Source organism: Indicator indicator, chromosome 9 (assembly GCF_027791375.1).
Source record: "Indicator indicator isolate 239-I01 chromosome 9, UM_Iind_1.1, whole genome shotgun sequence".
NCBI lineage: Eukaryota > Metazoa > Chordata > Aves > Piciformes > Indicatoridae > Indicator > Indicator indicator.
The window spans coordinates 2742439-2769844 of record NC_072018.1 but is presented as its reverse complement, the minus strand read 5'-3'; the positions used below and the strand labels follow the sequence as shown (position 1 = coordinate 2769844).

Sequence of the window (27406 nt, the reverse complement as noted above, 5' to 3'; positions counted from 1 at the left end):
GTCATTTGCAGGATAAGTGTAAGGCTTCTCTTTTAATGTAAGGAGGCTTCTGGAGGAAGTGAAGAGCTATGGAAACAACACACATAGTGTGGAAAAATTTCACATTTTTTTTAAAAAATCTATAAGAAACAACGTAATATGGATAACAGTATAATAGCATTTTACAATAGTTCACTCTTTGTTCTCTTAATGTCTTATATAGCTATTTAGCATGTCCCCAGAAGTTGACTTCGGTTGGTGTTTTCCTGCCTTTTTTCTCTTTTTTTCTTTTTCTTTTTCTTTTTCTTTTTCTTTTTCTTTTTCTTTTTCTTTTTCTTTTTCTTTTTCTTTTTTCTTTTTTTTCTTTTTCAGGGTCCCTGTGAAGAATCAGAACGTCCCTTGGTCCAAAATTGACGCCAAGAACTCCGTAGTCATTGCAGAAAGACAATTGTTTGAAAAATCTACCATCGCTGCAGACTTCCTTAAGCTACTGAGCATGAATGTCCATCACTTGTCCGCTCACTGCTGGCTCGCCGGTATGAAGCATTGTGGGGCTTGATGCTGACATGGGCATTCCAGGGTGGGGTGGTCCTCCATGCATCATCATCGCTGGGTGGTGAGGGTGTCCAGGAATGTAGGTATGCATGGGGGGGCCATGACGCAGCTGAGCGGGATGGGGGGGCATCTGGGGTGGGGTATAGCTTGGCTGTCCCATGTTCATACCCATTGGACTACCCCGAGACACATAATCCCCTGGCATACTTTGCAGCCCTGTGGAGAGAGAAAGAGGTGGAGGTCAGTGGTGGGGACCAGCTACCAACACCAGGCCACGATGCTCCTCTGCTTGACTCCCTCCCACCCAAAGGGAGGGAGTGCAGTTGCCATTGAGGGATCCAAGTCCATCAATGGATTCACAACGATGGCAACAGGAATGATTCTCAGGCCCAAAAAAATGACCCAAGAACATCCTCCTTCCTCTGAATACAGAGTTCTGGGAGATAAAAAACACTTTCTGCTTTTGTGGTTAGGAATGCATGCAATGGAAGATGGTTCTGGCAACATGCTGGAGGAAAAGCTGGCCTGATGATGACCAGTGTCACATGGGGTGGTGGTACCAAGCCAAGGAAGCCGTGTGAGGGCTCTCAGGTGAGCTCCATCCTCCATGGCCTTACGTAACTCAGCTACCTGCCTTCATCTCCCTGCTTCTGAAAGTGCGGTGGGAATACAAGTATAAAACACAACAAGAGTGTGGTGGGAATACAAGTTGGGGAACCCATAGTAGTTAAGGAGGAGACATGGGTGAAATTGGTGCTGAGGTTTATCAGCAGTTATTTATTTAGCTCTTGAGCCCAATCAGTTTGAACCTGTCCTAAGTATTTGTGCCATCCAAACCGACACTTTCCAGCGAGTACAGACATTGCTGAATAAAGGATGATTGTGAAACCAAGTCTGTATTTTCAAACACACTAGTATGTAGATATATACTAGTATACTAGTTAGCAATTAATTCTTTCCCCCTGCTCACTTCTGTCCATAAATAAATAAATAAATAAATAATAAAATCAGATGCACAACTCAGTGAAACCTTTCAGTGGGTTTGGGCGAACAATAAGGAGGGGGCAGGAGGAAAAAAAAAAATTGGACCTAAAACAATAAAACCTCCTGCTTTCTGTGGGCCTCTGCCTTCTGCTTGGATTGCTGGAGCTGATGGGAACTGACAGGTGTATTGTTTCGCCGAGCTATAAGCTCCATAATCATCAAGGGTGAAAGGCATACGCTATTGCTAAGTAGGTTCAATTGGCTTTAGTTCTAAGTAAGAGCGCGCTGTGAATGCGCCGAACACCTTGGAATCAGGTCTCAAGGCTCCCGCAATGAATAGCTGCTTAATCTAGCCTAAAGGAACAGTTTTGAACTAATGAAAATTGCTTATAAAATATACTGTACTCACAGCTCTTTAATCAAAAAAGACGATAATTTTTTTTAAATTTTTTTTTTTTGGTAATAACCTATTAATTTAATTGGTCACGAAGCATAAAATACATCATTTAAATTTAATTGACCCAGAAACTAAGAAACAATATTTAAATTAACTAAGCTAGAAATTTCCAGGATGAGGTAATAAGTCTGTTGCATTCCCAAGCTCCGATGAATGTTTTCACAGCTAATTGTTAAAACTTTGTTTGGACTCGCACCCGGCGAAGACGACTACAAAACGCACTTGGGGTAACTTCAAGCCCTACGTTGGTGCAGGGCTGGGGGCACAACAAAGCTGCTGATATAACTGCTTTTAACTCCAGCAACAGAGCAAGAGGAACAGAAGCAGGCACCATTTAAACATGGTACTGCTGCCTCAGTGTTTCAAAATGCTTTACTCTTTTATTAAAGGGAAAAAAAAAAAAAACAACAAACCAAAAAAACAAGGAAAATTTGTATAATGTGTTTTCCCCTCTAAAAAGACAAGAGAAGGGGGGAAAAAATAAAAAGAAACTGGGACAGTTTTTCTAGGCTTTCTTTGCAAGGCCTGCCACTGAAGATTGCATTAATGATCTCTATTTTTGTATACTGAATAAGTCAAATCCATTTGTCACACTGCAAGTGATGGCATACTTAATTTGGATATAGTCAATTAGCCTGGGCTAAGCTCCATAGCCTGCTGCGCACACCTCTATTTTGTATTCTCTCTTTTTCCTTTGCCACACGTAATCCCATTATGAGGGACAGACAAAGAGAAATAAACTTTAAAAACAACAAAAAACCCCCACCAACCCAAAATTAAAAAGAAAATAAATCAAAGTTTCCTCCACCACCTCCCAAAATGCAACTAAGTGGAGCCCACCATTTCTTTATTTACTTACTTATTTATTTGAATTTCTTATTTATTTATTCTTTATCTATACCTAGGAGAAGTCTCTCTCTTTTTTTATTTTTCCTTTTCTCTTCTTTTTTTTTTTTTTTTTTTGGGTGTCTTGCAGGTTAGCAGGAGAAATGTAACTCATGCATCAACTGCGGTTAGACAGATTTATGACACTTTGGGGACACGCTCTTTCCTCTCCCCACGCTGCTGCAGACCGCTTACATTTTGCAAATCAGTCTGTTGCCAAGGCGACCGGGCTCCCCCCCTCCCCACTTTCCCCCCCCCCCCGCTGCTCCTTGTTTTGTCATGTGCTCAGGGATGGATAATAGCATCAATGTATGGTGGCGGTGGCGGCGGCTGCGATGTACAGCGGCGGTGCGCGGGCGCGCGCGCCTGCGCACGAGGGGTTTGTAGAGCTTGGAAAGCCTGAGCTGAACCGGAGGGAGAGAAACCCAAAGGAGCCCAGGCGAAGGATGGATGGATGAATGGATGGATGGATGGAAAGGAAGGAACAAGCATGAGGCTATGGGCAGGGAGAACATGGGGAAATGCAAGGAGACAAATATCCCTCGGACAAAGTGAGAACAAAGACCCAGTTTGTACTTACTTCCCCCTGGCTTTGCCATTGGTTACCTAGGTGAAGGTTACATGTAGTGCCACTGCCCCTCCATGCCCATATTCATGCCCATTCCACTCATAGGTCCTAGAGGGAGATAAAAATCCAAGAAGATGCCAGAGAATGAGCAAAGTCAATAGATAGCGCCAAAAGCCCCTTTCCAAAACAGCACAGCAGAGGGTCCAGGACCACTTGAGCAAGAAGATGCCTGGTTTCCCTCAGCAGTGTTGAAGGCAAGCAGAAGACAGGTGAGGCGAGGCAGGCAGCTGAGACGACAGCGGAGGGCAGAGGTGTGATTCCCTGCGGTGGCACGACCGAGGTCACCCATCGGTAGGTGGCACTGCCTTGGGGGCTTACCTGGCGCTCGGATGCCCATGTGCTGCTGGCCGTCCATCACGAAGCCTCCCATCGGCTGCCCGTCAGGGTTATAGGGCGTTCCTTGACTTACTGGAAAAGCGCAGAACAGTGCTCTTTAGCAACAGCCAAAAGGGTCACCTCTCCTCACAGTGTCAAGACACAACTCCCGCCCCACCAACTCATGGCCTGCATGAGATGGCTATCGATGCCGGCTCTGTAAAGGGGGTGAAATATCTCCTGCTTGGTTTTAGCAGCTGGGCTAACAAGCTTGCTTAGTTTTGGCTTAATTTCCTACGAGGAGCTTGGAAATGAAGTTAGCCATCCGAACTCTCAAGATGCGAGGAGCCCCGGCTCCAGCTGCTGCTGCTGCTGACGTCAATGCAAAGACCTGGATAGGAGCTGGATTTTATGGCTGGAGTAGTCACACTGAAACCTCAGTGTGTTAAATTACGCCCCTGTGCCTTTCTGAGAGTGGGACCTGAACACGTTTGTGCCAGATATTTACCTCTAATGACAAAATAATCGAATGCACTCGAGGAGGAAGCGCAGCCCAAAGGCATCTTGGACAACGATGGATTTGGATAATATGGCAGCGAGATTCAGAAAACAAAACCATCTGGGAGGAACAGGCTCTTCCTCGATGGGAAATACCCACACAGAACTGTGAGCCAAGACCCCAGATAGAACCAGCTTGGGAAAACTTAGGATTTTTTTTTTTTAAATGAAATAAATCCCCCTAAAGAAAGTCCCAAATGCTCATCGATCCCAAAAGACAGCTACTGAAAAGAAGAGACAAGGGACAAAAGGACCCTATAGGAGTAGCACTACCTGAGCCTCCAGGTTTTAACTGTACATTAAAAGCTGGCTTCAGAAGTAAGCTGCCTTGGGTTATTAAAGCACATAAAGCTCTACCTCATTGAATGTCTTTGAACTTTACTGAGTCCCACAAGCGATTCTGACCCCTCTGCCCTTTTGACAGGTAATAAAGTTTACAGCAATTCCACACCAAGCCATGCACCAGGGAGTGGTCACAGGAGCAGAAAGAGCTGGGAAGGAAAACTCCAAACAACTACTTAAAAAAAAAAAAAACAAAACCAAAAATAGCTTTAATTCCAAGCGTTCATGGAAAGTCCGGTCACGGAGCGGATTGGTTTAGTTTTGATCTGAATTTTCAATGCCTTTCCCCTGCCCCCCCCCAATGTTTTAATCATGTTAAAATGATTAGGGTTGTAATGAAACAAAGCTGGTTGTATTTTAATTGTCAATCGCTCCCAGCATTCATTTCTCATTTATTTACCAGGTAATGGACCTCCTGGTGAATGGCTTGAGGATGGGTTTTGCCTGCGTGACTCGAATACGGTTACTATTGGGGACTTGCCTGCTCGATTGGACTGGTCTATCATGGGCTGAACTATTCTTCTTCTAGCATTAATAAACCTGCAAGAAGAAAAAAAAGAAAGATTAAAAAAAAAAAGGATAAAAACCAGAGGAAAGCAGACAGTTATCGAAGGGGATGACTTCCACCCATCCCCAAGCCCTCTCTCGCCCTGCCACGGCGCTCCTCGTCGGGCTGCACAGGGATGCAAATCCTGCAAAACCTCTAACCCTCCTGACCTTTGGGAGCACGAGCTTGGGGTTTCTAAGCTGATTTATGTTTGCCTGCTTTTTACCACAGTCGGACACTTCCATTTCATCTTTTCATGGCAGAATTAGCCGAGTTTTCAGGAAACAATACCGGCAACGCTCTTCTCAATTCAGAATGGGGCACACACAAGAAAAAAAAAAAAACCCGGGTGAAGCCGGCGAGATGCTCATGAGGGCATCTGCTACCCTCCCCTCATTAGTGCCATTTCTGCCTTATGTCCTCTGACTTCCCTTTTTCCTCCTTTTTTTTTCTTTTTTTTTTTTTTTATCAAAACCTGCCCCTACCTCTTGCAAACCTAATTCCCTTTTAATGCCCACTATTAAGATAATGAACTGTGATGGCAGAACCCCATCAAATGAGGGAACGTCTGGAGTTTTATCACCGCTAAGTCACACTGCTGGGGACTTCAGAGCCATGCATTCCTCCTAGTCATTTCTTGGTGGGCTTTCCCCACCCCCAACCCCCCCCCCCCCCCCTTCTCTCTTTATGCAAAGTCTGAGGGGGTCAAGGCGAGGTCATAGCTTTACAGTAATTGAATTTATAATCCTGTTTTCTCCAGCTAGGCCTGACCATTTACAGCAAACATCTTGTTAAACTGTAATTACTGGACTACTGAAAATTCCCCCCAAACAATGAAAAGCAGATCTTTGGAAAGAAAAGAAAGAAAAAAAAAGGTAGAGTTGTTTTTTAAAATAGCCATCTGCAACCACACTCTCCTGGTGGTGTTTTGTAGCTCTTTGCCTCAGTTAGCCTTGCAATGATGATTTGGGAAAGGAATATTCCAAAGAATTTGGAGTAAAACAGAAGAAGGAGAGGGATCAAAAGTGCCCCGGTCTCTTCTGTGGGCAGTCCTCATGGAGCTGAAATCAGGAGGCTCAAAGCCATGGCTTGGAACCTGTCTCAGGAGGCTTAGAAGAACTTTTCTTGTGGCTTTGTTCATCTGAAAGCTTAGGTAAAAACCGTTTAGAAAACATCTCCCATCAAGATTTAATAATGGCTGAGCCTCACGACCAGACCTTACGTTCTTTATGAGTGAGAAAAAGCATAATAAAATCATGTATGCCACAGCATTTACCAGTAAAGGAAGAAGTCTGAGCATGGGTAAAACCACATCATGCTTGCAAAACACAATGGGAAAGTCCACAAAGAGCTACTTGGTGCTTCATTTTGTTGCTTTTGCTCGGGGTGGCTTAGCAGGAGCTCTCCTACCACAGAGATAAAGCCACCAGGAGTTTCCTGTGGGAACCGGCTTTGCCCAGCCATTCCCCTACACCGTTGGGAAGAAGAATTGCAAGCCACTGCCCTGTGTTGTTTGTTTTGCCCACATTAAAGACCATCACAGTGATTTCAGTCTCCTCCTGTTTCCCATTCCCGACTGACTCCCATTCCCTGAACTCCTGCAAAAGTTGATCAAGATACTGAGTCCTAATCAAACCTGTCTTGACAAAATGGGGCCAGAGGCACTAATTCCAGGTACCGATCTGGAAACCTTACACCTGAACTAGGTCACCCTTTGCCAGCAACAGTATTGGATCCATTTTTCTATGCATGTCCAATAAAACAAAATCACCACCACCAACAAAAAATACCCAAACACCTCTCAATCCAGCAAACAGTGTTGCAAATCAGTTTATCATTATCTTGTACAAACCATGAAAATTAGAATCATGTGAGCAGAAGGTTAGACTAATTCTCCTTTCTCATTATAAGCACAGGTGTAGCACAAACACCATGTGAAATAAGCAATTAAAAAAAAACCTGCCTTTTTTTCCCCATTAGCTGCCTTAGCTCCATGACCAATTAGAAAATTGTTTAATATCTGTAATCTGCATTTGCAGAAAGTAATTTTCATAGTAACTCTCCCCAGTAAAACAACACAACCCCCCCCCAGGTGCCCCAGTTATTTCTTTTTTGCAAGTTTTTTTTTTCTTGCTGCCTTAGAATCACAGACACATAAGAATTATTTGGGTTGGAAAAGACCTCTAAGACCACGGAGTCCAGCCAGCAACATAAGACCACCATGGCCATTCAACCATGTTCCAAAATGCCATTCTTCATCTCCTGCCTGATTGTTAGGACTTGTTACTACAAGCAGGATTGGAAGGCTTTTGGTAGACATGAAATTGGCTGGTCACTGAAAACCTCCAGTCACCAAAAGCTTTCACCCCAATGAAAAACCTGAGCAACACGAAGCAAACTCAACTCCAACTTTACAACCTTCCCAACTACAAGCACGCCTAGTAAGAAGGGGGGGGTGGGGGGGGGTGGGGGGTCAATAACAAGCTATATCCTAGGAAAAACAACCTATTTAGGTAGAATAATGAGCTATATGCTAGGAAAAAAAAACAAACCACCAACCTATATATAGGTAGAATAATAATCTCTACAGCTAGAATTTACCAAGAACTATCCACCAGACGTGCCTACAGCACAACACATTCTCACCTGTTTGCCCCACGGTATGGCTCAGGATATCTGCTTTAAGAACATTTTACACACACGGGTACTTAACAGTTATCTTCTTCCTATGCCTCTGTGTTAAGTATTTTCTATAAGTAGCAATTCTGCCAAACAGCCCAGTGTTTGGATGTCTTCGGGGGGGGGAATTCAGACAGCAAGAACATTTTCCTTCTGGGCAAAGTCATAAAATGACATTCTCGCTCCTCCCACTAGAAGTCAAATGGAGGTCAGCTCCCCATCCTTGTATGTGTTTAAATAAACTGGTCCAGCTGTTTGTTTCCAGGATGCCCTTTAACCTTCTGTCCCATCCTCCCTGCCTTTGTAACAGAATGCTTTACTTTGCATTATAGTAGATTCCAAACCACTATGCATTAAAAAAAAAAAAAAAAAAAGAAGCAGAAAGTATTCACTTTCAAGCTTCTTCCTGCATCCCAAACCTGGAATTCCTAAGAACCCCTCAGATTAAAAGTATTAATGTGGCTTGCCTTGAGAAAGCACAATGCTAGGTTTTTAAATCACATTTGAGAGCTCTTTGCAAGCAAAATTGCAAATTAGCTCCTGCTGCAGAAATCCACAGGCATGGGGGGATGATTTCTTCATACTTTTTTACTTTGTTAGGAGGACCAAAATCTTTTGATCACTTTTTGAATTTCCCAAATGCCAGACTCACGTAAGACCAGAAAAAAAAAAAATGACAGGACAGAAAAGCTAACAGAAAAAAAAAACTATTCTCATTGCCCCTTCTCCTCCCTACATTCATACCCACCAAATCACTCTGGTTTTTAAAAGTTCAGAGGAATCAGCACCTAAGAAAATTACATATTTGCATATTATGGGGTACTCAAATGGAGCATTCACAAAATACAACTCAGCATAAAACTTAACTTAATTAACCTTATCCACGTGAGCAAAGCCTCCCACAGGCTCAGAGGTTTGTATAAAGTATTTTTATCCATATCAGTGCTCTTTACACAGATGTGGAAAGGGTAGGGTGGTTCTTTTTTTTCCAGTTTGGGATTTTTTCCCCCCCTGAAGAGCAGAATCAATAGTGGTACTAATAACTTGAGATCCCTGTTGTACCCATCTTCCAACCCAAGGAGAGTCGAGAACTCTGCACAACAATGCTTTGAGGTTGGTTATTTCTTTTTGGTGTTTTTTTTTTGTTTTTTTTTCCTTCTTTTTTTTTTTTTTTTTTTTTTTTTTTTGCTAGGGGAAGGATCTGGCATGGAGGAAACGTTTGAACAGTTGGGCAAACACAGAAGTTTGAAGTATTTATTATTGTTTTCAAGTCAACTTTTCCTCGCCCTTTTGGATACGTGAGATTGCACTTTCAGCTGTGTCCCGAAAAGCAAGAAAAAAAAAAAAAAACCAACCCCAACTCTTCCACCTCCATAACCCTAAAGAGGAGGAGGAAACCCTCTTTTCTCCAATTTGCATTTTCCTAGGATGTTTTTCTCTTCGGCTTCTCGCCTGGGGTCTGTCTCCAGAGGTCACCGGCAGTCGCCTGGGTTGGTGCATCGCCAGTCCCACGGGTGCGATCCAGCCCCAACCCTGGGGATGCAGCAATCCACCTCTGCACTCTGACCTTCAGCTTGGCCGCCCTCGCTGCCACGCACAAGGCATGGCTGGTGGTGACAAAAGACTTATCTTAGTTGGAAATTGGCTACAATAATAGCAGCCAGAGAGCAAGGATTTTCAGAGGGTCACCAAACCCTCCAAAAGGCACAGCTCGCAAAGGCTCAGGTTACAGCCCAAGTGACATTTTCAGCGCAGATCTGTTCTCCCTCCCTTCCACTTGTATTTCTCTTCTGTTGAATGAATAAAGGAAGGCTTTCCTCCACTGCCAGGGATTTCCAAAGTCACCTTTGCTCAAGAATCAACAGAGCAATTGTGGGGACTTCTAATTTGCAGTCCTTCAATGAAAATTTCCAGGACCTGGAACCAGTCTGAGAGGAGATGCTGAGATTTAGCAGTAGATTGAGGTTGGTTTGGTTTTTTTCTCCCTTCAGCCCTCCTTAGTAAGGAGATTTTCACACCACTACTGACTCCTGATACTTGGAGTTGCAGGCTGCTCCCTCTCAATACTGTCCCAAAGCGCTGCATGCCAGAAGTCTGTGTATCACTAGCAGTGCCAAGAAATTCCCCCAAATCCCTCTGCTTCATTTTCTCCTTGAGCTCCTTCTAGCAAACCAGGCGTAAGGACGATTGAGAAAGCTCACAGTACCTGCAAGCCCCACTGCTAAGATATCTCTTTTGCTCTGAAAAAAAAAAAAAATCCAGTATCCCTCTTGACAACAAACACATCATTTTTAGAATAGATGCCAAAGTAACCAGAGCCCTGCAAACTGGCAAATAATTCCCTTGTAAAACCAGTCATACTCTTCTCTCCATCCTGGGATCCTTCATTTACACAGCAGTGAAACAACCTTCTCTATTCAGCACTTAATTCCTCAACGCTTAACAGGTTTATCTCTAATAAAAACAATTTAAATGGAAAGTGTGCTATAAACTGGGATTATTACACCTCAGTAACTGCTTTATTCCTTATTTTAACATATTTTCTTTTTCTTCCTCCCTCTGTGTATTTGTTTTCCAGAGCTTTTCAAAGGAGTCAGTTAAAGAAAAGAAAAAAAAATAAACAAAACAAAAAAAACCCCAACCCCCAAAACAACAAATCCCCCATAGAAATCACTTTGCTGAATACTTTTTAATGTGTTAAAAACAGCCTTAAAACTGGCAAGCTCCCTCTGTAATTATGAGCAGAAAGAATAACTGCAGACTTTTGAATGGTAATCACATCTCCCCATCCCTAAAATGAGAAATAAATGTTAAAAAGAGTGCTTACTGCCCTTATTAGAAAGTTCTGCTCCTGAAGTCAGTTAGTGAGCTTAATGACCCGTAACTACCAGTCATTAGCAATCCCTGCTCTCTCTACTCCCTTTATTTGTAAAGAAAGACAAGAAAAAAAAAGAAAAGAAAAGAAAAAGAAGAAAGAAGGAAACCAAAACAAAAACCCCAAACCAAAAGCAACCCAAGACGCTCATGAAACTTTGTTCAGTTTGAAGTCAAACCTTATGAAGTCATGTTTGGCAACTTTTCTGGGTTTCTCCTCCTCCTCCTCCAACCCGAAGACAGTTCAGGACTGCAATACATCATTTGCAACACTAAATGGAGGTAGGGAGGGAAGAGAGCACACAGGCTGCTAACCGCCCACTCCAGACACGTAACAGTGGAACCTACTCCAAATGCAGCCAGTCCATCCATCAGGAGGATGGGGAAGGTCTCCTGAAAGCTCTCCTCTTTCCCTCCCTCCCTCCTCTGCTGGCAGCACCAAGCACTAGGGACTGCCTATAGGGCTGGGGGTGCCACAAGACAGTATTGAAGAGCGAACAAATAAAATACTATGCAAAAACTAGTGATGAAAAACCACTAATTAGCTGACAAATTTGATGTAAAGCACTAATGAAAGCCATGTGCGGCTCTGCAATTTAGTTTTAAAAATAGCTTCTGACTTCAAGCATTACTATGTGACCCCACCGATGGCTTCATGTTGTGCATTCAGAAAAGTTGCTCTGGAGCACGAGAGTGCTATTGAATCTCTCACAAGCCAATCCTGATAAAGTAGCAAGCATATTGAGGGTCAAAAATAGAAAGCAGAAAGATGGGATATCAGGTATGTGTTCCTTGGAACAGAGCTGGCAATGCCCTACATTTGTCCAGCCCAACAGGCACCAGCTCTACCTCCTGTACTTGCCCTTTTCCCAAGCCCTTAAGCCCTGCTTCCCCTCCAGCTACACGCCATGTGTTGTTTTGTTGCTGTTGGGTATTTTTTTCTTCTCCTCAAATCACAGCCTGCTTCCAAATAAACAGATAAAATTTGGGCGAGCAACCTGCCACCAGCCTTATGGGACACCATGCAGCCACGGTGCATGCCACCTCAGGGTGGCAGTGAGCCCACTGGTGGCTCATGCTTTTGGCACAGAAGGGAGGGCAGATGGCTTTCCATTGAGGTAGGACCCACAAACTCCTGGTTGTGCTCTTCCCTTGGCCCAAATGCTTCCCGTGCCACATTTTTGTGCAGAGCTCATGGCTGGTGGCTACTCAATGAGTCTTTCTGGAAGAAAGGTGGGCAGGAAACACTCTTCTCATCTTACAAAATTTTCCCTGTGCCCCAACAGAACAGAGCTGAAGCCTATTTGTGTTCCTTTGGTTCATTCTGAATGAAAAACAAGGGAGGGACTCACTAGGGAGGAGTGAAGAGCCAATGTGCCTGGGGAAGGGCTGCCTGGAGAAGCACCTCCCTGCTCTGCCCATCTCCAGTGCCCTTCCACACCACAGGGGAGCTGCTGTTGGCCTTTCCGGTACATTCTCTTCCTTCTTCTACTCCCTTTCCATCCTCAAATCCCATTCAGTCCTCCAAAAAAAAAGCTCAACTGACATGAGAAATTTCTGGTGAAAATTTGGGTCTGGCATTCAAACACCTCCCCACTGATGCCAGGGAAGCTGGAGCAGAGGCCATGCTGCAGGTCTGGAAGGGCTCTCAGCAACCTCATTCCTGACACTGCAATTCCCTCAGGGTGCAAAGCAGATGTAAACTCGCCCTCAGCAGCCAGATGATGTAAGGGGAAATCTTTACATGGCAAGGAGCCAGCAGAGCTGACCTCCCGTCTCTTCCCTGCTCCCAAATCCCAGCGCAGCTGTACTCTGCTGATCTCCACGCACCACAATTAGCCTTTAAGGAATATGGCAAGGATTCATCTAGTAGAGTAGCACTTAAAGCTGCTCTAACTCCAGCCCGGGACAGCACTGGACTCCACACGGCACTGCGGTTGGGTGCATGACATCCTAGCAGCCAAACCCTTGCCTTTCACTGGATTGCTTGACCTGCCTGAGGCCTGGTGCTGGCTAGGCACTTTTCCACTGCAGGTTTGGAGAGCAATTTATCTCAGCACCATAGCTCTGCTGGCACAGAGACATATATGTGCTTGACAGCTCAGATGATGCCATAAGCCCCAGGACCTCCCAAACTCTTGTGGCAGAGGGAGTGCAAGCTCTCCACAAGCTTTGAGAGCAGCCCAGACTACAGCATGCATCGTCTGTCTCAGGGTTTCTCCCAGTTCTGAGAAAGGATCTAAACCTCAGCTTTTCATCTGAACCTTCTGGAGAGCACATCTGGACTCTCAAACTCAGGTCATAATCTGGTGCATGCCATCATTGCAAAGCAGCAGCTTGTCTTGAGCTGATCGCTTCAAACTGACAACTGAGGTCCCACTTGATGGCAGGGATTATACTAGGCATGGGTGAGAACTGATAGCAAACTGCTCACTCAAGCTTTGAAAACACTCCTTGCTCTTCCAGCAACTTCCTTGTCCTCTGTTGATTCAGCATGACTTCTTATTTACAGGCATGTATTGTCTGTGAGAGGTGCCTGCATGATCTCCAAGCTTTTCACCCACCACACAAATTGTCTAAACACAGAGGTTCCTCCTTTGAGGTCCAAGTCTTTTTCCATACATAAAATTTGGAGCCTTGTCCAAAAAGCTTTTTCTCCCTTCACTCCTGCTTACAACACACATGGCATGGGAGCTGGAAGCCATGCCTGGTCCTGCAGTCCAAGCAAAAGCAGAGAGGTTACTCCCATATCTGGGAGTAGCCATATCTGAGTTAAGTGAATTCCCTCTTACTGAAGAATGCAAGAAATGCTCTGTCTGCACTCCTGGATGGACCTCCTCATCTTCCTCACTTCCAGAAGGCCACTTAAGGAGTACGGAGTAACTATGCACCCTGTCACCCCACAGCAAATCCTCCAGCCTAGTTCTGGAGCAAGGAGAACTGAACTCAGGGTAGCCAAACCAAAAGCCCTGACAAGTGTCTTCGGGGGGAAATGTACAATAAAGGTGGTGATACACTGGAAGAGGTTGCTCAGGGAGGTTGTGGATGCCCTCTCCCTGGAGGTGTTCAGTGCCAGGTTGGACAAGGCACTGAGCAACCTGGTCTAGGAGAAGACAACCCTGACCATGGTGGGGGGTGGGACGATCTTTAAGATCCCTTCCAAGCCAAACCATTCTATGATTCCATGAAAACACCTTTGGAGCCCCCAGAGAGAGACAACATAATGAACATCCATGTGGCACCTATGATTCTTACACAAAACAGGCTTTGACATGGCTCTGGTCTGTACCCTGAAACATCAGCTTAGGGCAGATGAGGGAAGCTGTGATTCCTGTGGTGGAATTCTTCCCACTGCTACCCAGACAGCAAACATGAGCACGTTGGTGTATTTGGTGTGATGTGGGCGCCTGCAAAACTTATTTCAAGTTTTGTTCTCTCCTTCTTTTCTTCTCCAGAAACCACAAAAGATACAACTCCGAGTCCCAACCAACCTGAAAAACAACCCCACACTTCTGGGTAAACTCCCCCCTCAAGACATCCTACTTCAAAACATTGTTTCCTAACCACTACTAATAACCTACTTTGTAATCTACTTTATCTAAACATAATTTCCCATTAAGTGAAGTAATTCATTTTGCTTATAATCCTCCTCCTGACGGCGCTCTATTCAGGGCAGGAGAAAAGACATCCTCAGAAAACAACGCAAACAAAACGCAGGCAGAGAGGTCAGAGGAATGTCAAAGATTAAAACAAGATAAAAAAAAAAGAGAAAAAAAGGATTTGTGAGACCACGGGACAGGGAAAGCTTTACAGATCAGCCCCTGGAAGGTTATAAACCACCTTCATAAACCAGGTGAGAAGTTGGACATCTGTGGGGCAAATGTAGATTTTTAAAAGAGAGCTGCTGCTGTTGTGCTTTGTCATTAGCCCAAAAAGCCACAAGGACTACAGCTCCTGGGCAGGGGGGGAAGAAAACTAAAATAAAATAATAAGCCATGAAACTGTTACATGACCTAGATTTCATTGAATAACTGTGGAAGTAATATTTTCTCAGCAGCATCTGCTGCCTTTTCTTTTCTTTTCTAAAAGTAAAAAAGAAAGGCAGAAAAAGCCTTGTTAGAGCTAAGGGCTGGTATAAGCCAGCCATACATCATTTACACCAAAAATCATCTCAGGGCAGGCAGAGCAAAACACACCCCTCCTTGGAAAGCACATCCTCACCCTGTGCCTCTGGCTGTGTTTTCATTTTTTTGGAGAGGAGAAAATGGGTTCAGTCAAGAAGGAGGCAATGCTTTGGCCCCACTTTTAATGTTTGAGGCTGACTTTTTAAGCACACAGAGTTTGCTCCGTGCAGGTGCAGCCCGGAGCGAGCACCTGATGGAAGCGTGGAGGGATGGGATGGGGTGGGAGGGGATGGGAGGCTTTGCATGCTGGTGTTTCAGCTCACAGTGGCTAATTGCTCTACACCAACCTCAGCAACTGTTGACACAACATAGGTGAAGATCAGGTCTGTGCAAGCACAAAATACCAGAAAGGCAAACTCTATGTAAACACACTTCAGAGAGCTATGACAAGAAAAGACCAAAACCTGACTTGCAAAGCAATGATGAACCATTATACCCTCCCCTCTTTTTCTCCATAAATTAGGGGGAAAAAAAATATATATATATGAGAGAACAGGGACTATGTAGTCTGGAGAAGAGAAGGTTCCCAGAAGACCTTACTGTGGCCTTCCAGTATCTTAAGGGGGGCCTACAAGAAAGCTGGGGAGGGACTTTGTAGGGTGTCAGGAAATGACAGGACTTGGGAGAATGGGAAAAAATTAGAAATGGGTAGATCCAGATTGGATGTTAGGAGGAAATTCTTCACCATGAGGATGGTGAGAGACTGGAACAGGTTGTCCAGGGAGGTGGTGGAAGCCTCATCCCTGGAAGTTTTGAAGGCCAAGCTGGATGTGGCTGTGAGCAACCTGATCTAGTGTGAGGTGTCCCTGGCCATGGCAGGGGCTTGGAACTGGATGACCCTTGAGGTCCCTTCCAACCCTAACAATTCTATGATATATAGATATAGATATAATATTATTTATAAAATATATTTTATTTTGGTTAGTTATTCTTTAGATTTAGAGGCTAATTTTCCCCCAACAGCAGAATCTCTTGCACCAAAACCAAACCAAGCCCTGAGAACTGTATTTACAGAAGAGGATGCAGAGCCCTCCCCTTGCTTGCGACACAGCATTTCTGGAACACAGGGAGTTCCACCTCAACAGGAAGAAAAGCTTCTTTACTGTAAGGCTGATGAAGCTCTGGGTCAGGCTGCCCAGAGAGGTTGTGGAGTCTCCTTCTCTAGAGACTTTCAAGACCCATCTAGACATGTTCTTGCGTGACCTGCCCTAAGTGATCCTGGACTCGATGATCTCCAGAGGTCCCTTCCAACCCCTACCATTCTATGATATCCACAATACAATAGTGTCACAATCACAGAACCAGAATCACAGAATCAACCTGGTTGGAAGGGACCTCCAAGATCATCAAGTCCTGGGTGGTTGTTTTGTTGTGTTTTTTTCCCAATTAAACTCTTGTTTTGAGATGGTGCACATCTGAATCTCAGCCTTTTAAAACAAAAAATAGCAAACAAAGCCTTCTGCCTCCTACCCTGATCCTGCAAAGCAAAGCTAAGGTGGGAGCAGAGAAAAGAGCAAGTGACAAATGTTTGCACAGCACTGTTTCATCTTATTTCCTTGATAGGACATTCGTTATAGAATATTATTGCAGCAAGGGAAAAAAAAAGAAAACAACAAACCAAACCAAAGCAAAAGTTTGACAGGCACAAAACCAGCCCAGAAGAGGATGGGTAAGGGAAAATTTTGGGCTGCTCAAGTGCTGAGCACCTTCTGTTAGCCAAGATGAAAGGCAGGCAAACCCTGTTTGCATTGTGGGATGCTCTGCAGTGGGAGCAGACCTTTCTCCCTCTCAAAAGAGCATCTGTGTGAACAAGTAACACCAGTTCTTTTCTTTGCTCAGTGCTCAGGACGCCACTAATTAGTCTCTTAGTCCGTGCAAAATAATTCTATGTTCGCCCTTGGATAAATGGAGGTTTCTCTGCTGGTTTTCCCCAGTTTTAAGCCCAGGGTTGCCAGAACAATGGTTAGGGGAAATATCCTCCCCTGGTGCTCCTGGGCAGGGTGACCACTGTTGTGGGGCAGTTTGGGCATGCATGGAGACTGCTGATGCTGGGCTGAGCAAGAACCCCAGGGTCTATGAGTTCTCCAGTCGAAAGCCTTTCCTCTGCTTCACCTGAAGTGCTGGAGACCAAGGGGAGGATTTAATTCCTAGACCCTCTTTATCCATCTCCTCCCCTAAATCAATGCACTGAAACCAAACTTTACAGGTTTAAACCATCGTAGTGTATTTTTTTCGTGGCTTTACTGACCTAAAAAAAAAACAACAAACCAACCCATACCAGCCTATAATATGATGGTACCTGATGGTTCTAAATTCACAGCTCTTCCCCCTGCAAGCTATTTGCTCAGCTTTTCTAATAATACCTTGGCTGCCTGGCAGCTCTCCAGGGCTGTCTAAGGCAATATGCAAGCTAAACATTTTTTTGTTTGCTTTCAATATTTTCCTACAAGCAACTCTACAGGATTTTACCTAGCAAGTATTCCTGATTGCTGCAATTTAGGAACGGAGGAATAGAGTGCAGATGTAATATTATTATTACAATTGGCATTCAAGGTGAAAGGCATAACAATTAGCTAAGACTTAGTGAAAACATAAATGTACAAAAATCTGCTTGGAAAGCCCAGCACATGGTAGGTTTAGAACAAGCTAATTTACTGCACATATTCCAAATTATTCAAATGGTACAATTCACCCAGCAAGATCCTGTTCCTTGCTTGGCCTGGGTTGGATTTTTGTTTGTTTGCTTGGGTTTTTTTGTGTTTTGGTGGTGGTGGGTTTTGTTTGGTTGTTTTTTGTTGTTGTTGGGTTTTTTGGCTGTTGTTTTTTTGTGTGTGTGCTTTTTGGTGTTTTGTTTTGTTTTCAGGGGGAGGATGACTTCCAAACTGCAAACACCTCCTGTCTTATTTCACTCTGGAATAACAACCAATAAGTATCCACTAAACCCCCAAACATATATTTTTCTTAACCTGAAACATATATTTTCTTCTTTCTACTTTCCTCCCCCCTCCACTTTCCCATGTGCTCCCACTTTCCAAACAGTGCTTAAATAACATCTGCACACTGTAATTCTTCAATCACACAGAGAAGCAAAGTAAATAGTTGCCCAAATCTGACCCTTACATGTTCCTGCTGCTGAAGTTGAGAGGGTAATTTGTGAATGTTTTAACATTTACAAGTAAATAAGTACTTGTATTTACCGTATCTGATTACTGAGGCAAGTATTTGTTATGTTCTTACACAGATTCAAATTGCATCTTGACCTTTTCTCAGTCTGATCTGTTTACTGCAACAAAAGCAGTAATAGATACATTGGAAAACAAGCAGATATTTCACTTGCCTAGGAGTGAAAAATCCCTGGCTGCAACGTGCTCTGCAAAGTGGCAAACCAAAGCCCTTGCCTATTTATTTGTAGAGCCTGCGATTTGGTAGGCAGTGGGTGTGAAAATCCACCCCTGCCTATAGGACCAGCACCTGCTTGTGCTATGCTCCCTCTCTGCCAGCTTCCTCCCCCACTTACATCCTAAAAATAGTGCTTAAGTGGGACTAAAGTGGTGCACTGGTCATGTGCTGGCCTTTTGCTTGGGGCGAGATTCACCCTCAGTGAAGGAACTGAGCAAAGATGATGTCTGTTGCTAAAAGCCCGGCCCCATGAAGGAGCTTTTCCATCCTCTCCAAGGGGCTGATGTGGGGCTTGAGACATGGGAGTGATCAGACAACGTTATCACTTGGATTTCAGGATGTTTGGGGTGTGAGTTACATGCACCAAACTCCAGGCATGCTATAATAAACAAAACAAAACCACAAACAAAACCCCAAACAAAACCAAACCAAACCACAATTCAACAACAAAATACCAGAGCAGGAAAACAGGGCTCTCAAACTGTTTTCCAAAACATGTCAGGGTGGAAAGCCACGTAGGCACTCCTCCCTCCCCTGCACCTCTGCAGAGTGGGCAGGAGCTTTCTGCACCTGCCCCATCCACATCTGTTCCCATCTGCATCTGGCCCCATCTGCCTTCCTCCACCTTCCCGCATGTGCCCTATCTGCAACTCCCAAGCTGCATCCTCCCCTTGCTCCATCTGCTCCATCTACAACCCCACCATCTCCAAGCCAGGCTGGGCATACCCAGTGAGCAGATGGAGAGGACACTGGTGCTCTTGGTTAATTGCTGGGTGCTGGTGAGCAAACCCCATAGAATCATGGAATCATTTCATTTGGAAAAGACCTTTAAGATCACAGAATCATAGAATGGTTTGGATTTGAAGGGACCTTCAAGATCATCTAGTTCCAACACCCCTGCCACGGGCAGGGACACCTTCCACTAGTCCAGGTTGCTCAAGGCTTTGTCCAACCTGGCCTTGAACACTTCCATGGAGTGGGCATCCACAACATCTTTGGGCAACCTGTTCCAGCATCTCACCACCCTCACTGTAAAGAATTTCTTCCTAATCTCCACTCTAAATCTCCCCTCCTCCAGCTTCAATCCATTTCCTCTCATCCTATCACCAGAAGAAGGTGGGCCCCCGGGGGGGGGGGGGGGGGGTCCCCTATATTTTTCCCCATGACGGGGTTGGGGGGGGGGGGGGGTTTACTTACAAAAACTATTCCCTAAAACACTGCTTCCAAAAATTTTGTGGGGGGGAGGCGAAGCCAGGGGGGGGGGGCCCCGGTGAGGCACCCAACAGCTGGGGGGGAAAAACCAAAACCGGGCCAGGGGGGAAGCAGGGAAGAAAGAAGGGGAAGAATCCGTAAATTTTCCTCCTTGTCCGTTGTCCACCCAGGGCTCCGCTTTCTTGGTCCATTGTGTGGTTCCTGGGTGGGCCCCCGGGGGGGCGGCCCCGCGCCGGGGGCCGCGGGGGGGCCCGGCGGGGGGCGCGGGGCCGGGGGGGGGGCGGGGGGGGGGGGGGGGGGGGGGGGGGGGGGGGGGGGGCCGGCGCCGGGGGGGGGGGGGGGGGGGGGGGGGGGGGCTTGGGGATTTTTTGGAGTGGGGGGGGCCGGTGGGTTTCCGTGTGTGGTGGTGGGTTGGGTTTTGGTTTCCTGTGGCTGGGCGGGTGTGGCCTTTGCCGTGGGTCTGTTGTTGTTGGCGTTGTTTGTGTCCTTGTCAGTACTTGGTTGGATTTCCATGGGCTTAGTCTTTTCTATGGATTAGGGGTTTCTTTGGTGGGTGGTGTGTGGTGGTTGGGGATTGGTGGTGTGGTGGTGTGGGGGTTTGTGTTGTGGGGGTGGTGGTTGGTGTGGTGTTTGGTGGGGGTTGTGTGGGTTTGGTGTGTGGGGGGTGGTTGGGTTTTGGGGGTGTTTTTGGGTTTATTTGTGTTTTTTGTGTGTGGTGTTGTTTGGTTGGGTTTTGGGTAGATGTTATTGTTGGATGGGTGTGGTGTGGGTTTGTTGGTTTGGGTTTGTCAGGGTTTGTTGTTAGGGTTTTTTTTTGTTTGTTTGTTTAGGGTTGGGTTTTTTTTTTTTTTTTTGTAAGCCTAGGGAATTATTTTTAAAATGACATTTAAATAAGCCAAGATCATAAAATCAAGAACTCAAGAGTTAGGAAACTGTTACTAGAGCTGCTTGCACCCTTATTCTTTATTTTATATGCAACCAGTTCAGTTATCAGCTGAGAGTACAGTTTTTGAGAGGGCCCAATGCCTTAACCACCCCAATGCCAATTATGTTTGTTATAAGAACATGCACTGTTAACAGAGAATATTTGATTTCTACAGGAAATAAAATTGGTCAAAGTTGAACGAATAAGGCAGCAAACAGCAAGAAAAGCGAAGCAGTCTTGACTGAAGCAGCTGAAAACTGCCCTGGAGAAGAGGATTCAGCTCTGCTGCTGCCTTGGACTGCTTGGGAGCCAGAGAGTAAATCATCAAATCCAAACTTTTCACTAGCAGTTACTGATTTCTCCTCCATAACCAACACTGGAGGCTGGCAATGTGAGATGCCAAGGTACTCAAAACTTGGGAGTTTCCACTGAAACTTGCTATTTCAGTGACAGCTGAAACCTTAAATGTGGATAACTTGATGTCATTTTGAGTCATCTCACAGTCCTAGACCAACCCAAACCTGGTGACTCTGCCAGACCTGGATCTCCTTGAACCTCACTTCTTCACATGTGCTCACTGCTCCCCAGTTCAAGAATGACAGAGACCTGCTGGAAGAGTCCAACAGAGAGCCACAAGGATGATTAGGGGACTTGAGCATCTCCCCTGTGAAGAGAGACTGAGAGCCCTGGGGCTGTTTAGTCTGGAGAAGAGAAGACTGAGAGGGATCTGATCAATGTCTATCAATAGCTGAGGGGTGGGTGTCAAGTGGAGGGGGCCAGGCTCTGTTGGGTGGTTCACAGTGATAAGACAAGGAACAATGGGTTCAAACTTAAACACAGAAGATTTCACCTCAATATGAGGAGAAACTTCTTTACAGTGAGGGTGACAGAGCCCTGGAACAGGCTCCCCAGGGTGGGTGTGGAGTCTCCTTCTCTGGAGACTTTCCAAACCCACCTGGATGCATTCCTGTGCAGACTGCCCTAAGTGATCCTGCTCTGGCAGGGGAGTTGGACCTGATGATCTCTGGAGGTCCCTTCCAACCTCTGTGGTACTGTGGTACTGTGATACTGTGAACCAGGACACCACCATTCTCTCTCTTTGCACTATCATGCAAACTCACAACCTTGTATGCACATACAGGCAAGTAGAGGTTAGAGGAGGACTTGGATATTCCAGCAGTAAGCACCACAGGAAAGCCCAGCAGTAATTATTAATTTCATCTTCAAGCATGGTTTGAATGCAGCTGAACAAACGAAGCACTGAAGAATGAAGGTAAGATAAAATATTGACTAGCTGCTCTATCATTGTTTGGTCTGTGCCCTAGATAGCACATGGGTGTTTGGGGGGGGAAAAGAAAAAAAAAAAAAGAGAAGAAGAAAAAACCACCAGAATGGAAACACCTGAAAAACAAGGCAACAAGGCTGGAGCTTGAAGAATTTGAACTTTTTGGAATTCATGTATTTGATTTTTTTTTTTTTAAGATCATCTTTATGCACCTGTATGCATCTCTATTCAGAGAAGCTTAGGTTTAGATTGGGTATTAGGAAACACTTCTTTACTGAAAGAGTGGTCAGGCATTAGAACAGGCTGCCCAGGATGATGGTGGAGTCACCCTGGGGGTGTTAAAAAACAAAAGAGTGGCATGACATGGCAGTTTGTGGCATGGTTTAGTGGGCATGGTGCTGTTGGGTCGAGGACTGGAACTGGTGAACTCAGAGGTCTTTGCCAGCCTTCAGAGTGGTATGATTGTAGGTCATCACATATAGTCATGCACAGGTAGAGAGGTGATGTAGGCAGATCATGCTACAAATACACAGGCATTTATACCTAGACTTCCCTCAAACATAAAGCAAACAGCTGACACCTAATGCAGCCCTTGATGAGAATTGCTCTCTCTTCTCTACAGAGTACCAGCAGTAATTATTTACCATTAGTTTTTAATGGGAAGAGGCTCAGCTGGGATGTAGTAAACAAGAAAACAGTATAGATTGTTCAGTGTAGCCTGGCTGGCTCTCAGCTGAGCTAGGAAGTGATTGGATCACCCCTCATGGATATTTCAATTACAATTTTTATCACCAGGGGAAAGCATTTTAAGTAACCTCTGTCTGGTGAGGTCCTTTCCATGTCCATATATGTGATGCTGTCAAGATCATACAAATGCCCCTTCTAGTCCACATCACCATGCTTCAAACCCTAAACCGCTGCAGGGTTAAACAACTAACAAGATGGAGACCTGAAGGCTTCATTTAGACTAACACCTTGAACTCTGCTACCTTCCTACCTGCCACAGATTAATTTTTTTTTTTTTTTTTGCAACAAGTCAAAGGCTGATTCTTCTCATGACAAAAACATCCAACTGCAGCAAAAAGATGGTTCTAAAAGTTTAAAAGCACACTCTGGTGGTGTGAGAAAAATAAAAATTAAAATAAAATAAAATAAAAAATAAAATAAATTAAAATATTAAATAAAATAAAAAATAAAATAAATTAAAATATAAAATAAAATAAAATAAAATTAGAAAATTTAAATATAAAATAAAATTTAAAATAAATTAAAACATAAAATAAAATAAAATAAAATAAAATAAAATAAAATAAAATAAAATAAAATAAAATTCTCCACATGGATTACAGAATCACAGAATGTTAGGGGCTGGAAGGGAGCTGGAAAGATCACAGGATGTCAAGGGTTGGAAGGGACCCAAAGCGATCATCGAGTCCAACCTCCCTGCCAGAGGAGGACCATACCTGCTCAGGTCACACAGGAACACATCCAGACAGGCCTTGAAAGTCTCCAGAGAAGGAGACTCCACAACCTCTCCGGGGAGCCTGTTCCAGTGGTCTGTGACCCTTACAAGATCATCCAGTCCAACCCCCCTGCCAGTCACCTATATCTGATTACTCAGGAATGCAGGTAAGATTTTGAATATCAGGTAGATTTTGAATATCTGCAGAGAGGGAGATTCCACAACTTCCCTGGGCAGCCTGTTCCACTGTTCTGTCACCCTCACAGTGAAAATTTTTTTCCTCATGTTTCTATGAAACTTCTTATGCCTCAGCTTCCACCATTGCCCCTGGGCACCACTGAGCAGAGCCTGGCTCCATCCTCTTGGCACTCCCCCTTTACATCTTTATCAACATGAATGAGGTCACCTCTCAGTCTCTTCTTCTCCAAGCTAAAGACCCCCAGCTCCCTCAGCCTCTCCTCATAAGGAAGATGTTCCACCCCCCTAATCATTTTTATGGCTCTGTGTTGGACTCTTTCAAGCAGTTCCCTGAGATCCTTCCTGAACTGAGGGGCCCAGAACCAGACACAATACTCCAGATGGAGCCTCACCAGGGCAGAGTAGAGGGGGAGAAGAAATACTTTAAAAAACAAATCAAACAGGCAAAGGAAAAGGGTCGAGTTGAAACTGTGGTATTTTGAAAGACAGGTGCCCTACCACTGATACATTTTCTGGCACGTCTCACATCATCACCCCACTCCTCTGACTCCTCTACCATCAATAGAAGTTGTGTGCATCAACCTGGGGAGCCCAAAGAGCAGCCATAGGTAGGTGAAAAGCACCATTTTACCCTCATGGCAGCGAGCTGAAATATGAAAGTAGCACATACTGGAAAGGCATTCAGAATATGACAAAAAAAAAAAAAAAAAAAAAGGGAAAAAAAAATGTTCAAATGCTTTCAATCTGCAGGAAACAAATGCTCTCTTCACTGACTGCTCTGTGGCAAACTTCTAATTCCATCCAGAAAATTCAGCATTCCCAGTCTGGGCTAACGACCATGCTACCAGACATGAGTTTATGTTTTTCATGCACATTTCATGTATTCCCACATGCTGTGTTGCTGCCAATAATTTATGACTGATCTGCACCCAGCCTGCCCTTCAGCATTTTATTTAATCTCTGCAACAGTGATTTACAATGACTCATCATTAATACAAAAAAATGTACATGTGTGTTAACAAGTTTGGAAGAATCTAAGGAGGAAGGCAAAAATTTTTTGCAAGTCGTGGCTGAATGACTTATGAGCCTGCTGAAGAAAGGCAAAGCTAACCAGAAACAATACTTTAGACTTCCCTCCAGCAAATAATCTAGGCAAGACGAATTTCTTCTCCTGCATGCTGCCTTAGAAGAAAAGGAATTCAGCAAAAGGTTGGGAGAAGGTTGCCCCACATCCCTCAGAATTTGGGAGGGGATGAGCAGCTCGTTGTTCACCCCATGGCTGGATGTTTCCTGAAGATGCACATGTGTGGAACCTGAATGCTCCACCACAGCCTGACAGCCTCCTCCTTCCTCAGCATCCATTACAAAATGCAAGGGCTGAATTAGCATATTATTAGCATACTTCGGCATCTCTGCCCACTACTTGTGATTTAAGAAAGCCTCGACTGTCTCTCTGGTGTTAAATCTTCATGGGCCTGGGGAGGGAAGGGAATTGTCTCAATAATTTATACAATTGTAACACCACAGCAGAATTACCAAGCTAGCTCAAGTAGAGGCAGCCTGCCCTACATCCACAAGACTTCAGTTATAATGTATTTTGACCTACTTTTTTTCTTTTCTTTCCTTTTTTTTTTTCTTCCCTTGCACATAAGGAACTTATAAAAACACATCTGACACAAAGCCAAAGTAAAAAGAAAAACCAACAAAAAACCCTCCTCAAATCCCAGGCAACATGGATACTGAAAAACACCCTGGAAAGTCACTTGGGAGAAATTCCACCAGCTTGAGTTCAAAACATCCCATGTTCAGCATCTCCAAAAATTTCTTTGATGGCTCATCCCAAAAACTGACACATTGGCTCACGCCAAATCCTACGCTCCCAGACCCCTCTGAAGCAGCAGACGCTCGCTCCACCCCATCGTTAAACAGGACCCCTGAGGAACTCACACAACCTCTCAGCTGGACAAAGCACCTAGCCTTAAGCTGAAGGACAGTGTGCCCTGTGAGCAGAGACTGAGAGCCCTGGGACTTCTTAGTCTAGAGAAGAGAAGACTGAGAGGAGATTTAATAAATGGTTATAAACATCTGAGGGCTGGGGGTCAAGAGGGAGGGGACAGGCTCGTCTCTGTTGCACCATGATAGGACAAGGGGTAATGGATATAAACTACAGCACAGGAGGTTCCCCTTCAACATGAGGAGGAACAACTTCACTGTTAGGGTCATAGAGTACTGGAACGGGTTGCCCAGGGAGGTTGTGGAGTCTCCTTCTCTGGAGACTTTCAAGACCTATCTGGATGTGTTCCTGTGTGACCTGTGCTGGATTCTATGGTCCTGCTGTGGTGGGGGGCTTGGATTTGCTGATCTTCGAAGGTGCCTTCCAACCTCTAACATCCTATGATCCTATGACAACCACATCAGTTGAGGGATAGCCTGGATGAAGGGTTGGAGGTCGTAAAGCTGAAGCCAACACCAGTTCTTCCTGGCTGAGCCAAATTACACAGAATAGAATCATAGAATCAGTCAGGGTTGGAAGGGACCACAAGGATCATCTAGTTCCAACCCCCTGCCATGGGCAGGGGCACCTCACACTAGAATTACTGCAGGTTGTGTTTCCTTACAACAGCTTATTTGATGTTTAATGACTTTTATTCCTTCATTTTAAAGGAAATACTATGGAAGCACACTTCACACACACTAAGTATTTGGTATTTCCCTTTATTCAGTGTCTTAAAGGGCTTCAAAAAATTGATCTCCTGAAGCTGCTGTGGAGGGTCACTGAAATTGATAACCCTTACAAGCTATCCTTATGTGAGCCCGCCTGTGACTCCCAGATAGTGCACTTTGTAAATTAATCCTCCAAAGGCAAATATATTGTAAGTAGCTTGTTATCTCTAAAGTACTAAATTGAAGAATACATGGGATTATATTGACAGAAATTACATTTTCTGTAATGGGGTTTAATATATCTGAAATCTCTCCCATAGGCTTCTACTCTCTCTCTAAGAGAGGAGGGTTTGTTAATGTAGGTGCAATGGACATCAAGACCAAATTTATTCACTAAAATGGATTAGGGCATGTAATCAGAGCTTCAGTAATATTAATCTCTGACACTTATTGAACGGGGTGGGGGGGAAAAATAAACTACTTTTGTCTGCAAACTGGCATTGCTCCCTCCCTTTTCCCCAGCAGGCTCGCCGTTTGCCTTGGCCATTTTCTGGGTATTACTTCAAAGAGGATAAGGTTTCCCATCATAAACACTAATCTAAAAATATTAGGACAATTAATTAGATACACTTAGTTTTACAAGGTATTAGATTGCAATAGACTTCAAATAGGACACTTGTTCTGGGATAGTGGCAGAAACCTGCATTCTGATGCAGTAACAAAGGGTAATAAATCAAACTATTTTTTTAAGGGTTTGCTGGTGTGTTTTCATACTTTAATCACCAGTAATTTTCACTGGTTGCTTTCATTGTGTCCCAGATAGTTAGCAACCCAAAAGCCACAACAGAGACAGCACAGATCCTGATTTCCTTCAAACAAATCACTACCACAATGGATCAGGGGCACCAGCAACCCTCAGCACTGGAATAAATAAATAAAATTGCTCCACACTGTACTTCAGCAGACAAAGGCCACATTGTCCTCCAAGTTTATTCAAACTTTCAAAAATGCCACTTTTAACCAAATCAGTAAAGAAATGAAAGGATGTCAGTCAAAAAGAAAAACCCCACTGTCAACATGAAGAAAAAAAAAAGGGCACAACAGCATCCCAAAATACCAATACACTCTCCAGAAATGGGGCCAACTGTCCCTTTTTTTTTTTTTTCACCCAAAATCTTAACCTCTTCTAAGACCAAAGTTCTCAACATGGATGTGGCTTCCTATTGAACAAGATGCACCCTGAGCCAAAAGGAGGACTGGTACCCAGATTCAAA

The 27406-nt window shown here is 44.5% G+C and overlaps 1 protein-coding gene across 3 annotated transcripts in view; it reads right to left on the bottom strand.

The window, feature by feature from the left end:
• Window positions 1-362: 362 nt before the first annotated feature.
• The window catches only part of MEIS1 (Meis homeobox 1), a 131352-nt gene continuing 104308 nt past the window's right edge, over window positions 363-27406 (bottom strand). The window contains exons 10-13 of one of the 3 annotated variants that reach the window (XM_054383833.1): window positions 5185-5243; window positions 3807-3896; window positions 3441-3536; window positions 714-750 (exon numbers count right to left, since the gene is read on the bottom strand). In XM_054383833.1, the coding sequence (XP_054239808.1) occupies window positions 3478-3536; window positions 3807-3896; window positions 5185-5243 (208 nt within the window). In that variant the 3' untranslated portion in view covers window positions 714-750; window positions 3441-3477. Of the gene's footprint in view, window positions 751-3440; window positions 3537-3806; window positions 3897-5180; window positions 5244-27406 lie in introns of all 3 variants that reach the window. The other 2 variants (XM_054383831.1, XM_054383832.1) reach the window with 2 other exon arrangements.